Source organism: Eretmochelys imbricata, chromosome 15, assembly GCF_965152235.1.
Source record: "Eretmochelys imbricata isolate rEreImb1 chromosome 15, rEreImb1.hap1, whole genome shotgun sequence".
Lineage (NCBI taxonomy): Eukaryota > Metazoa > Chordata > Testudines > Cheloniidae > Eretmochelys > Eretmochelys imbricata.
Genome location: NC_135586.1, coordinates 30877889 through 30890964, shown reverse-complemented (window position 1 = coordinate 30890964; position 13076 = coordinate 30877889). Strand labels below are relative to the sequence as shown.

The 13076-nt window shown below is 40.3% G+C and overlaps 1 protein-coding gene across 1 annotated transcript in view; it reads right to left on the bottom strand.

Moving 5' to 3' along the window:
- Positions 1–3808: 3808 nt before the first annotated feature.
- The window catches only part of GRK3 (G protein-coupled receptor kinase 3), a 118519-nt gene continuing 109251 nt past the window's right edge, over positions 3809–13076 (bottom strand). The window contains exon 21 of the mRNA XM_077834949.1: positions 3809–13025. Coding sequence (XP_077691075.1) covers positions 12864–13025 — 162 coding nt within the window. The 3' untranslated portion in view covers positions 3809–12863. The remainder of the gene's footprint in view (positions 13026–13076) is intronic.

Below are 13076 nucleotides of genomic sequence, written 5' to 3'. Positions count from 1 at the left end.
AATCATATTTTCCTATTCACTAGCATGTTTCTGTGTGCCCTATATAAGGGCCACAGATGAGAACAGGGGAAACTAGCTGGTTGACAGCACAGAGGGAACAGTGAAACTGACATCAAATACACAAAGACATAGAATTGTTTGAAAAATCCCATTTGATTTCAAAGAAAATTTCAAATGCAACAGGTTTTTTTTGGAAGTTTCAGTATTTCCAGTAGATTTCAAACTAAACCCGTTTTCCCATCTTGTTTCATTTCAAATCACCATTTTTATTCTGTTTTTTTCTGAGAACCAAAACAAAAATTTCAACTCAAAATTAAGATATTTTCATTTTGATTTTTCCCCTTCCAAAAATTTCTCTGAAATCAAAGTGTTTTCAAGAAACATAACTGCTTTTTATCACCAAAAATGCCCCTGCAGTTAAAAAAATTTCATCCAGCTGTAGAAAACCCACTGCCAAAGCGAGAAACAGTTTCCTATCACTTTCAGTGTTCACAGCCAATGCTAGAATCTTCCCTGGAGACTTGTAAAGCACTATAGACATTTACAGATCTCACAGGCATGACTAGCCAATGCTGGGCAGGAAGCACACACAGAATGGGACCCACTGTGTCGTTTGTAGCTTTCCTTCTAACTTTTGTGGGAAGTGTGCCTACAGTCTTTGACTAGCTACAAGGAACGAATGAATAAATAAAATAACCCGTTAGGTGCAGGGATAGCAGCGCATCACTAAAACCTACACTGGGCCCTTACAGTGTTGAAGAATTGTTTGCAAAAATCAGAACTGTACCTTGCCCAGGTAGCAGCATGGTGCACTGTGGAGTAACAGCCCCTTGCTACAAAATCCCTGGTGGCCCAGTGGTGACAGAGCTCCCTCAGAAACAATGGCCCTGGTTAAACCACCCTCTCAGACGCATAGCATAGGCTCCTGTGCTCTCCTAAATCTCCCTTGCTTTGCTCCCCACTCCCCACAGCAGGCAGATAATGCACGACAACGGCTTCGCCCAGGAAAGCAGCTGCTGGCAGGGCTGTCTCTCGCTGCATTTTGACAGATGGCGTCCACGGGAAAGAACTCCTGGCTCTTGGGGTGCAGGCAATCAGAGCCAGGAGAGAGCACTGCCCAATTAGCGACAGAAGGAGATTTTTCTTACCTTTGGAAGGAGTGGGATAAGCTGCATGAGACTTGCCGGATGCCCTTGTCTTATGGAGGAGGAGGGACCCCACATCAACACTGAAAGGAGTCCCCAGAACATAAACACAAAGTGCTCCCTCCCTTTCTGGGGTAGACCGGCCCTCCTTTATAAGGTACAAGCCCCACAACTGCAGCCCCCCTCCGGCTGGATCTGGGCTTCCCCCAAGCCTTTCTTCTTTTTTTATGCATCTCAGCGGGGGCCTGTCATTTAAAAAGCCCCCATTGCCCCTGCCCCAGCTCCGCTTCCGATCTGATTACCTTCCTCTGCACACCGGCCTGCGAAAGTGGGCAAAGAGCTGCGTCCATACCTAACTCCTCATAGCTTCCTGCTCCAAAACCACATCCTCGCCCTGCTGTTCTCACTTATCTTAAGCAGTTCCTTGGGAGTGCAGGATGTTGACAGGGGCAGTGCCTGATGCAATGCTCAGGCATTTGCCTCATCTCTCTGCATTCGCTTTTGGGGTTCCACTTGGTCAGATTGTCCCGAGTCTCGCTCAGCTTAGCGTGCGTTAGGGTTCTCGTTCCAGGGCAGTGACAGGAGGGAGTTGTTCTGTAGGAACCAGGCTCTCGAAGATCATCGGCATTTCCCCCCATTTTGTTACTCAGTAGCCTTTCACGGTGCTATTTTGGGAAAGGGATTTTCAGAGGCAAAGCTCTGTCTGTACTGCAGCCTCTTGGATGGCAGAATGTGTCTCTGGCAGCTCTAGGTATCTCTGGCTAAGCTATCTGGAGGCCTCCAGGGACCTGAACAGATAGGAGAAACATAATCAACTTTGCCCATTACGTTTCTGTAAATCTGCTGATTTTACCACGTGGTGTATGAACCAAAACTGAAGACTTGATATTGGTGAAATCCTTTGTGCATGTGCGTTATCTTTGTTTAGTGAGCCAGGCACTGCCCAACCCAACACATCTCAAACAAAGGCGGAGCAGAGGCGATAGAACCCTGACATGAGCCTAAGGCATGGGAATAAACTCAGCCATGATGACGCAGGAGTGATGCATCTTGGGCTGCTGTCGTGCAAAAACGAGAGTAATCCTCACGTGCCTGGAGAATGGAAGCAATTTAGGGCATTCACAACATGTTTGTGCAGCTCCTAGCACAATGGAACTTTGACTTGGTTAGCCTCTAGGCCCTACTGCCATGTAAATGTCAGATAATACCAACTAGATAGGCCTTAGGGCTGCTTTATGTCCCTGGAGTCTTAGCGTAGGAGGGAACCAGGGAGAGGAATGCAGAGAGGAGGCCAGGTCTGTAATAAAAGCAGTGTGGAGAACATCCGGAGGGTCACAAAACCCTCCTGAGGGAATCCTCCACCTTCCCATCGATACCATCCGGTCAGTCACTCTCCTGTGCAGGGAAGGCCACACTGCTGTGCAAAGGGGCCTTCCATATCCACTGCAGATGCTGACAGACATCCTGCGAGTTATGCATTTCCTTGCAAGGAAACCAGGCTGCATTAGAGCTGTGGAAGGAGCGTGCTTCTCCTGATGAGCCAGAAAGCAGGTGCCAGGAGAATGAAGGAAGCGCTGCTCTAAAATGATGGAGGGAGCAGAGAAGTTGTCCGGACAGGGGCACGCTGTGTCTTGTGGTGGGCGGCAGCTCTCTGAGCTTCTTAGTGGTGGGGAAGGGAAACTGGAACCCCCCATGTCACCTCAGGAAATCCTGAGGAGAATTATCCCAAGAAAAAAAGCATGCAGGCTCTTCAGGGCCTGCACTCCGTGCCTGGAGAAGAGCAGCGTGCTGAATTCCAGGGTTCCGCAGGGCGAGGGAGACAGAAATCTGAGCACAGCGCTCCCGTCCCAAGGAGATGGCCCTGGCTCACATTGCTGGCCCTGTGAAGCATCAGCATCAGCTGCTTTAACTCTGCTCCACAGAACAACAGCCTGTTGGGATCAACCTGCAGACTGGAAGGACTCAGGGTGGCCGGCAGGAGGGGAGAGGAGTATCTAAAGAAAAGTCACCATCCCCCTATGCACCGGTAACCTGAAGTCTCAGTGATGGGCCCATAACCAATCATTCTCTCTGCCATTCCTTTAAGGGCCTTCTTTTTCTCGAGATTTTACTTCTTTCCTCCAAGACAAGCTGAGATGAAAGCAGTAGAAGACTAAACAAAGACTCCATGCTTCCAGGAGAGGGTGCAAAGCAGAGTGAGGGAAAGCGGGCGGGAAACTGCCTTTATATACCTCATGTAACTGGCAATCATCTAGACTCTGGCTGCCTGGTAGGGGTGGAGTTAATATGCTCTCTGCATGAAACATAGTTTTATGGGAGAGTAGAAAAGGGGATGAACTGCTTCCCACCTTGCCAAGGCAAATACATTCACAGAGAATAAGGCATCGGTTAGCCCTGGCAAGCGCAGCACAGGGATCATGACCTCAGCTTTCTAAACAGTCTCACTGCACAGGTGCAAGCATGTCATGCTTCTGTAACCTTCTCCTCCTCTTCCCTCCCAAAACATTTCTTTAGGAGGGTCTTAAAATCTGCGTCACCTTGAGTCATGGTGCCCGTATGCCCAACAGGCCAGTGTACCCTTACCTAGAAAAGCTCACGCAGCCTTGTCCTTTTTTCTAAAAGAATGAAACACAATAGCATGGAAAGAATGAAACACAATAGCATGCTCACATGGGGTTTTTATTGGAGTTCTCTTTGCATGAGAGCAGTCGACCAACACTCAGAAGCAGCTTAGCTGTTCAAAATAATTCTTAAAAAAACAATAATGGTAGAAGTAACTAAGCGTGGCACAGCACAGAAACTGCCGAGGACTGGAACCTGGGAACACACAGTCTCTGTGGAAGATCCGGCTTCGAGCGCGCACCAGTGGTGTATTGATGAGGTATAAAACCTCCTCTGCACAATAAATATGAAAAGAACAAAACACAGAAAACAAATGTTCCTCAGATACAATATCTAAAGTGATTTACAGATACTGGCTTTTCTTACCATTAAATCACACACTGAAAACAGGCTCGCTTTCAATTTTTTTAATCACTCATTGCTATTAATATAAATCTGCTCCTCTACTGCTGCTTCTGAATTAAGTCACAAAAATGAAGTGAGTAAGAAAATGCCTCTCTCAGGAAGTTCTAACTTTATTCTGTTTTTCAGTCTGCTTTGATTTGCACTAGTTCACCTCACCTGCTCAGTCACCGCTCTCTCTTAAGAAAGAAACAAGTACATATTTCAATAGGCAAAACTTTATCCTTCCACGGTACTCAGCCACAGCCACATACCGAAATCCCTTTATGCCTCTCTCCATTCCGCTCTCTAATAAGCTAGAATGGAAACAACAAGCACGTCAGGAAAATCCTGATGCCAAGGTACAATCTACCCTCTAATACAGGACTTCAAACTCAAACCTCTCGATATTATAAAGAACTGTTCTGCTCTGCAAAAAGAAAAGGAGGACTTGTGGCACCTGAGAGACTAACCAATTTATTTGAGCATAAGCTTTCGTGAGCTACAACTCACAGCATCGGATGCAAGCTTATGCTCAAATAAATTGGTTAGTCTCTAAGGTGCCACAAGTCCTCCTGTTCTTTTTGTGGATACAGACTAACACGGCTGCTCCTCTGAAACCTGTTCTGCTCTGGTATGTTTGGGTTTAACTGATTTGGAATCAGTTCTATCGACCTCACTGTGCATTTAAGAGAGGGCTTCAGAGAGAAGCTTTATGCTGGCAGCACTGCATACTTCACTGTGGCCTAATCTCTCTCTGTGGATGCTCATGAGGCAGGACTGCTCAAAATTCTGGTTTGCTTGATAGCAATAGCAATTAAACGTGGTCAAACAATTTAAGACTGGGAAAATGGAAAACAAAACAAAAACAATCAAACCAAAGAAAAGTAGTCAGCCTTACACAGTGCTGTCTCCAGCTCTGAATAAAGCACTTGTGCTAGTTTGTTAAGAAGGTTTCAGAGTAACAGCCGTGTTAGTCTGTATTCGCAAAAAGAACAGGAGGACTTGTGGCACCTTAGAGACTAACAAAGCTTATGCTCAGCTGAATTGGTTAGTCTCTAAGGTTCCAGAAGTCCTCCTTTTCTTTTTTGTTATGAAGAAGAGGCTTAATTCCGATGGTGGGTAAAAGGAACACTTGATGGTGAGCTCTCCATAAGCACGATGTTATTTAATGAAATACTAAAGAGTACTTGAAGTTTCCCAATACGTGGAGATTAAAAACGTATTCTTTTATGCTGCAATGTATTCCTCAAAGCGTAGATGGCATGCTTAGAGATGGGTGAGTTTTAGCAAATGAGTTATTTAATAAATTTAGCCCTATTGTCTGTTAGTAAATTATCCACCACTAGATCATAATTTTACAGAATTGTCCAATAGTCACAATAGTTTGTGAAGACAGAAGTCAAGTCAGCCAATAGTTTAGTTGCAAACTTCTCCCTATAGGTGAAATGCATTCCCATGTGCCGGAGACCCATGTGCCACTTAAATACAATTTAAATGCCATTTTGAAGGTTTCAGTGGGAGTTAAGCAATACCATTTCAACTTAGGAGTATTTGCTAGCCACGCAGTGTGACTGGTCACCTATGTTCCATGACACTATTTCTGTTTCCTGATTGGATGATGTAAGCTTTATGAACAGGGGAAGTCCCTTTTTCTGTTCACAAAAAAAACTGTGAGCACTGGTAACTCTTCATATGTTTTCCATGACTAGTAATGAGCTTTCTAAAATGGCTGAGACAGCACTGCCACTGTAAAAATCCTTTTGTGATTATTTGCACTAGCATTTGTAACAGTTTGCTTTCCATGACCATTCTTGAGAATAAAACCTCGCTCACTGGAATGTTCAGGAATAAAAGGAATAAAAGCTGTGAATACCAGCAAACTGAGCTGATGGGTTTTATTTGCAAGGATGTTTATATGATGCTTCATTCACTCAGCCATTGCACTAAAAAGATGATCTAGGTAACTGCAAAAAAGGGTGTGTTTTTATTTTTACAATAAAATGGTAAACTGGACAGATTGTTACTGAAATTAATTTGACTTTATTTATGAAAAAAAACAGAATAAAGCTGTTTACTTCTATCTGAAAGGAACTGCCATCTCGTTAAATAACAAGCTATACAGATAAGGAGCAGGAATTTTCTGGAATGTCACAAGTTGAAGAAATATATGAATTCAATAAATAATATAAAATGTTTTTTTGTTAAAATAGAATTCTTGGTTTTATACCTACACAGAGTAGCAACCTTTACATTAACAAAATAAAGCTGGGTCTGTGATGATTAGTTTAAAATAAAATAAAATTACAATTTAACAACAGTATTAAAACAGCCAATATGCAATAAATGACAATCCACATAATATGTACATCATGGAATATAAATCAACAGGAAACACAAAATTAAATCATTTGCAATTTGTGCAGACATTTGTATATATATTTTCTCTATATATTTTAGATATTTTCCATTTTGTACAATATTACAAATTAAGAAATACTATAATTTTTTATAATAATATTTTCAGGGTTTTTTAACTTGCAGAATTATTGACTTATTTCTTAAAATAACACAACTAGAATTCTTTACTCTCTGCAGCACAGTTCAAAATAACCTGTCCCCATAAGTATTTAGAATGGGAATATTTCAGAATTAAGGTAACTGTATCACCAATATTTGCCAAGTGGGAAAAGTAAAGAAAGTGATTTGTGCACATCTACACCGTGTAAAAATAAATGATATTAAATAGTAATGTAGCCGTCTGTACAACAGCCAAAGAAAATCACAACAAACACAGAGCTCCAGGTATTTCATCTTTCATGAACAGTTTACTAATATTTAAGGCCTCAATCCTAAAAAAGTAAGTATACGAGTAACTTTTTGCACATAGGGCTTCATCCTATGTTCCTTTAAGTCAATGGCAAAACTCCCATTGACCTTAATGGTGCTGCTGAATCAAGTCCAATTAACTTCAGTAGCAGTGTTTATGTGCTTAAAAGTTTGTAGGATCAGGGCCTGAACTGATTTCTTGAACTGATTTCTTTGTTTTTAGCCCCAAATGCACGGTATGTCCTGTAATCTATGTAAAAGACTGTGAATACATGTATATTGATAAGAACAGTGGCAATATTACTGCCATATTATTTTATTTTTTCTTCAGGGAAAGTGGAGTGCGGGGGAGGGAGCTCTGTCACATCTCTGAGGGAGTCACTGAAATTACAGGAAGCTTGAATGTAACTGAGCTCAGTAACGCTCCACATGCCGAATTGTGGATGCTGGGCCGACATACAGGAACAGTATGGTCCAGGCATGTGCTAAACTCACCCAGCATCTCAGTGCCTTTGCTTTTAAACCCTAACGTAAGAACGGCCATCCTGGGTCAGACCAAAGGTCCATCTAGCCCAGTATCCTGTCTACTGACAGTGTCCAGTGCCAGGTGCCCCGGAGGGAATGAGCAGAACAGGTAATCGAGTGATTCATCCCCTCTCGCCCATTCCCAGCTTCTGGCAAACAGAGACTAGGGACACCATCCCTGCCCACCCTGGCTAATAGCCATTGATGGACCTATCCTCCATGAACTTATCTAATTCTTTTTTTAATCCTGTTATAGTCTTGGCTTTCACAACATCCTCTGGCAAGGAGTTCCACAGGTTGACTGTGCGTTGTGTGAAGAAATACTTCCTTTTGTTTGTTTTAAACCTGCTACCTATTAATTTCATATGGTGACCCCTAGTTCTTGTGTTATGAGAAACAGTAACTAACACTTCCTTATCTACTTTCTCCACACCAGTCATGATTTTATAGACCTCAATCATGTCCCTTCTTAGTCGTCTCTTCTCCAAGCTGAAAAATCCCAGTCTTATTAATCTCTCCACATATGGAAGCTGCTCCATACCCTTAATCATTTTTGTTTGCCTTTTCTATACCTTTTCCAATTCCAATATAACTTTTTTGAGATGGGGCGACCAGATCTGCACACAGTATTCAAGATGTGGGCATAACATTGATTTATCTAGAGGCAATATGATATTTTCTGTCGTGTTATCTATCCCTTTCCTAACGATTCCCAACATTCTGTTTGCTTTTTTGACTGCCGCTGCACATTGAGTGGATCTTTTCAGAGAATTATGGACAATGACTCCAAGATCTCTTTCTTGTTTGGTAACAACTAATTTAGACCCCACCATTTTATATATATAGTTGGGATTATGTTTTCCAATGTGCATTGCTTTGCATTTAATCAATATTGAATTTCATCTGCCATTTTGTTGCCCAGTCACCCACTTTTGTGAGACCCCTTGGTAACTCTTTACAGTCTGTTTTTGACTTAACTATCTGGAGTAATTTTTTATTGTATGCAAATTTTGCCATCTGATGCTTTACCCTCTCTCTCAGATCATTTAGGAATATGTTGAACAGCACTGGTCCCAGTACAGACTCTTGGGGGACACCACTATTTACCTCTCTCCATTCTGAGAACTGACACTTAGATCTAATGCCCACTGACTTCAATAGGTGTTGGAGTAAGCCCCAAATGAACACTCAGTACACTCATGTATTTATGATGATAAATGAGCTCATCTCTGCAAAGTATTATTAAAAATATTAGATTTTAGCCTTAAATCTAGCTGGACTAGCATGATAATGAAATGAAGCTAAAGCATAACTTTTCTGATGAAGCATTTAAACAATGATATTTAAACTACAAGGATGACCTATACCTGGGTAAAGAAATTAACAGCATTATAAATGTTCCTCTACAGTTTTGCAAGCTCGTACTCAAGCACTTAATAGATTTGAACAATTGCCCCTAATTTTTAGCTTAAACACCATGAGGCCTTGGGCCATTTTACAGGGTGTTCACTGAAATGCCGCACAGCACGTCCCAACTAATGGAAAATACCCATTTCTGAAGAGTTCCACAGTTATACTTCTGTTTTTCAGTATAAATGAATGATGTTTTGCTTCTCCCAGACTTAGGTGCTGATTCAGGAAAGCATCCCAATTCGGGAGAGCGGTTAAAGCACAAACGTCAATGTGACTTACACACCTGCTAAAGCGCTGTCCCAAATTGGGGCCCTAATTCACAACAGTAAATCGGAAGGCCTAACTTATTCCTTGCACACTCAAACTGCCATGGTCTTTCTTCACCCGGAGAACTGTAGGGTGAGCCCCATGTCTTTCAAGGACAATTCTGAAGCCTGTTAGGCCCCAAGCCTTTAAAAGCTTGAACACATGCTTAACTTTACTCATATGCACAGTCTCAATCACACTACTCAGGGGTTTGATTACATTGATGCACATAAACAAGTCTCTGTAGGATTAGGGATTTCAGAGATTCATCAGCTCATATGTCAGAAGAACTAATATACAGAATTATTGAGAAATATCCCCAGCAACACCCAAGGTGTATGAGGGTGAATCTGACGTTGTCTGGAATATATTTTCAGTGCTCTAAAATGAAAAGGAAAAGGTTACCTACAAATACATAAAATAAAAGCCGGCACTAGAGCTGAACAAACATTTACAGCCTTGCAGATAGCAACATATTGAAAAGCTGCATTTAATGTTGAATTTAGCTTTGTTGAGGCAACCAGCTATTTTTAAAAATTTTTAGTTCCCTGAACATTTTATAAGCACACTGAGTGTACAAAGGGGGTTCAGCTGTCTAAAAGACAATACCAAGTCTGATCTCACATTTTCAATTTTTAACAAGTTTTACAACATATTAATATTCTTTAAAGATCCTCATGAAAAAACAATTGTGTTTCTCCCATAAAGACATAGAATTTGATATCTAAAATAGCAACAATTGGTTAAGACGACAACAAATCTCTGGCTTCAGAATTCTTAAATTTTAAATCTCTCTCTACTGTATAAAATCTGACTCTTAAGTTTTCCAAGCGAAACCTTCATTTATTAGTGATAAAATACTTTACCATGAATACAAGTGTGGGGGTTTTGTTAAGATAACCGTTCTTTCAGAAATGTGAAATTACTGACTAAGACAGTGGAATGGTGCAAAACACTAAACTTCTACAAAGCTTCAACAATTCATTTTAATATTCTGGGCAAAAATAAAACTGGAGGAAAATAAATAACGATATATTTATATTAATATTTGACTCCTATAAGCAATTATCAAAGGGAATGCAGTGAATATTAAATGACAGATGATTTTACTGCCATTTTAAAAATCAAAATCCAGATAATTTCAAATAGCTTACAAAAATGAGGTGATAATGTTCAAAGCTACAGTATATTCAAGTGTCAAACCAACTCTATTTTGTAATTTAATTTTTAAAATAAACGTATGTTCCACAAGTTATTACACAGCTTTGATTCAAAGAAATGAATGTTTTAGGGGCACAAATTTTTAACTGCAGCTATATCTTCCTTTTATCTACAGAAAACAGCATTTTAGAATTTAATATTATGAAAATATCAGAATCATAACCATAGAGCCACAAATGTTCCCAAAGGATATTATGACAGAAAATTTCAGCTGCGGGAAATAATTGAAAGAGAACAAATGGAACTGATCAAATTGACCTTGAACTCATAAAACATGAATGGAGGAAGAGATGATATGAGGTTATTTTTAGAGTGAGCTTTCTTTTTATTCAAAACACAAATCAGAATAGGGGTGTGTGTGTGTGGTATTCTCGGAAAACAATTCAAAAATATCCAATGTACAGTAGATTACACTAAAAATCTGCCACTCTATAGTGGCATGAGTTTAGGGAAATACCACAGTTACTGCTTATAGAAATATACCTGGACTTCTAACATCACTTTTCAGTAGATGAAAATGGAACTCCATGCTCATTTTAAAAAGTAATCCAAGAAAACAAATGTGTAAATATCCTTTTAAAATTACCACTTGCCAAGCATAAAATATTTTTTAAAATTCAATTTCTTCTTCACACTATATCAAAGTATAAGAAAAATGGTTGGCATTGCTGTCAGATTTATTAAGCCACCCCCAGGTTTAGTTGCTCACACATCCAATTTCACAAGAATGTGGAGGATAAATAGAGGATTTTTTAAAAAAAATAATTTTTGAGGTTTTTTGGCATTTTATACTTTGCTGTCGATGAAACAGTTCTGAAGCTCTGCGGTTGACTGTTAGCCAGACAAGCTAGAAATGAACTGGTCAGAAGAGATGGGCAAAACAGATTGCTGGTGCAAATTCTGCTCCCATTTACACAGGTGCAAGTCCCATTGACTTTGCTTCTATGAGAGTTGTACCCATGTAACTCAGCAGAACGTGATCCGCAATAAACAATGTAATACAGAATTAGATGAAGGCTCAAATTCTCCTCTGACTTGCACCTCTTGAAAACCCATTATATTCAGTGAGACTCTCAGTATGTATAACAGGATAGAAATTGTCCCGAAATGTTCAAAGTTGTCCAAAGATTATGTACAATATTTTTACTTCTCTGAAGTATCACCTTACATCTGACAAACGAATGATGACATAAGGAGAATTTACATAAATTTGGCATATAATCATCTTATTTTGTTATTTTCATCCTCAATATTCTCAGACTGTTTTCAGTGTGAATGTTTGAATTCTCTATAAAAGGAAATTCAGACTTCTTTTTGCAAGTCATGCCATCTGATGTGCATGTGAATATTAAGTGCTTGGCTAAGATGAAGGTCTGGGAGAACTATGCTGTGAGAACACATTACTTTAAAAGAGAGTGAGAGAAGAGTCTATGAGTCCAACAATTTAAGAGCAATCCAGAAGAATACATACCAAGTTATCCATACATTTTAATCCAGTATGTGCATTAGTATGCACTGGATTTACAGAATTTTTTAATTTTTAAAAAGTGCAGTTGAGCTGACATGGAAAAGAACTGTCTTTGTATTCACTGTAAACTTGTCAAAAGGAATCTGCTGTTTAAAAACTGTGCTCAAATAGTCAATTTATACAACAGACCACTAGATGAAGCTACCATATATTCCTCTTCACCAATTATTACTCTATTGTGTCAGTTATAGTTTTGTATATAGTAGAAGAAGCATAACGGTGGTAGCTACTATTAGTGAGTACAACAAACCAAGGGAATAATCTGAGTTCAATGTTTCCATGAAGTATCAACAACATTCAAACCACAGGACAGTTAGAAATCAGTACTTTGAAGTGCATAAGAGTCACATTGTTGATCACCAGCAGTATGGAGCAAGGATATATTAAAGTCAATAGTGATGGCTGGAAAGAACAAGGCAACACGTAAGATTACCTGTTATCCCACATGACAAACTTGCAGTTCCTGCCGAAGTCTGGGATATGTCAATAACAGACATCAACATGTAAATGATAAAGAGTAGTAACCATTTCAGTTTCCAGGTTTGGTACATACCAAAACAAGGGTATTGCAAAGAAAAGATTATCTTCCTTCCTTCAGTAGTTCTAGGATAACAGACCATTCGAACACCACCAGGGTGTGACGATGCTTGGGAACAATGGGCAGCCTCTACATTTGGCAACTTTCACTACTGCTATTAGTGAGAATTCACCTGGTCATTGCTTTAGTCTTCACAATCTCCAGATGTAGAGTCCTGTCATCATCCCATGCTGTAAACATCCAAGGTTTCTTCTTCTAAGTAATTCCTGGTTCAGGGATTGTACAAGTAACTAATGATGCTGTGGCCCTCATACATGGTGACGGAGTACCTTTCCCCTTCATTCTCTCACCTCTTCTACAGCCCATTGCTATTCCTGTGGCTGAGTGGTGGCTTTGAAAGCTCTACAACTGTTGAACGAGATTTATTGAGAAACTTGGGGGCGCGACGCAGCAGCCTCTGTGCCTCAGTAAAGGTTTCTGTCAGCTCTTTTTTCCACTGAACAAACTCTGGGTCACTCTGAAAGGGATACAGAAGTTGTTACGCACTTCATAATCGAATGCACATACT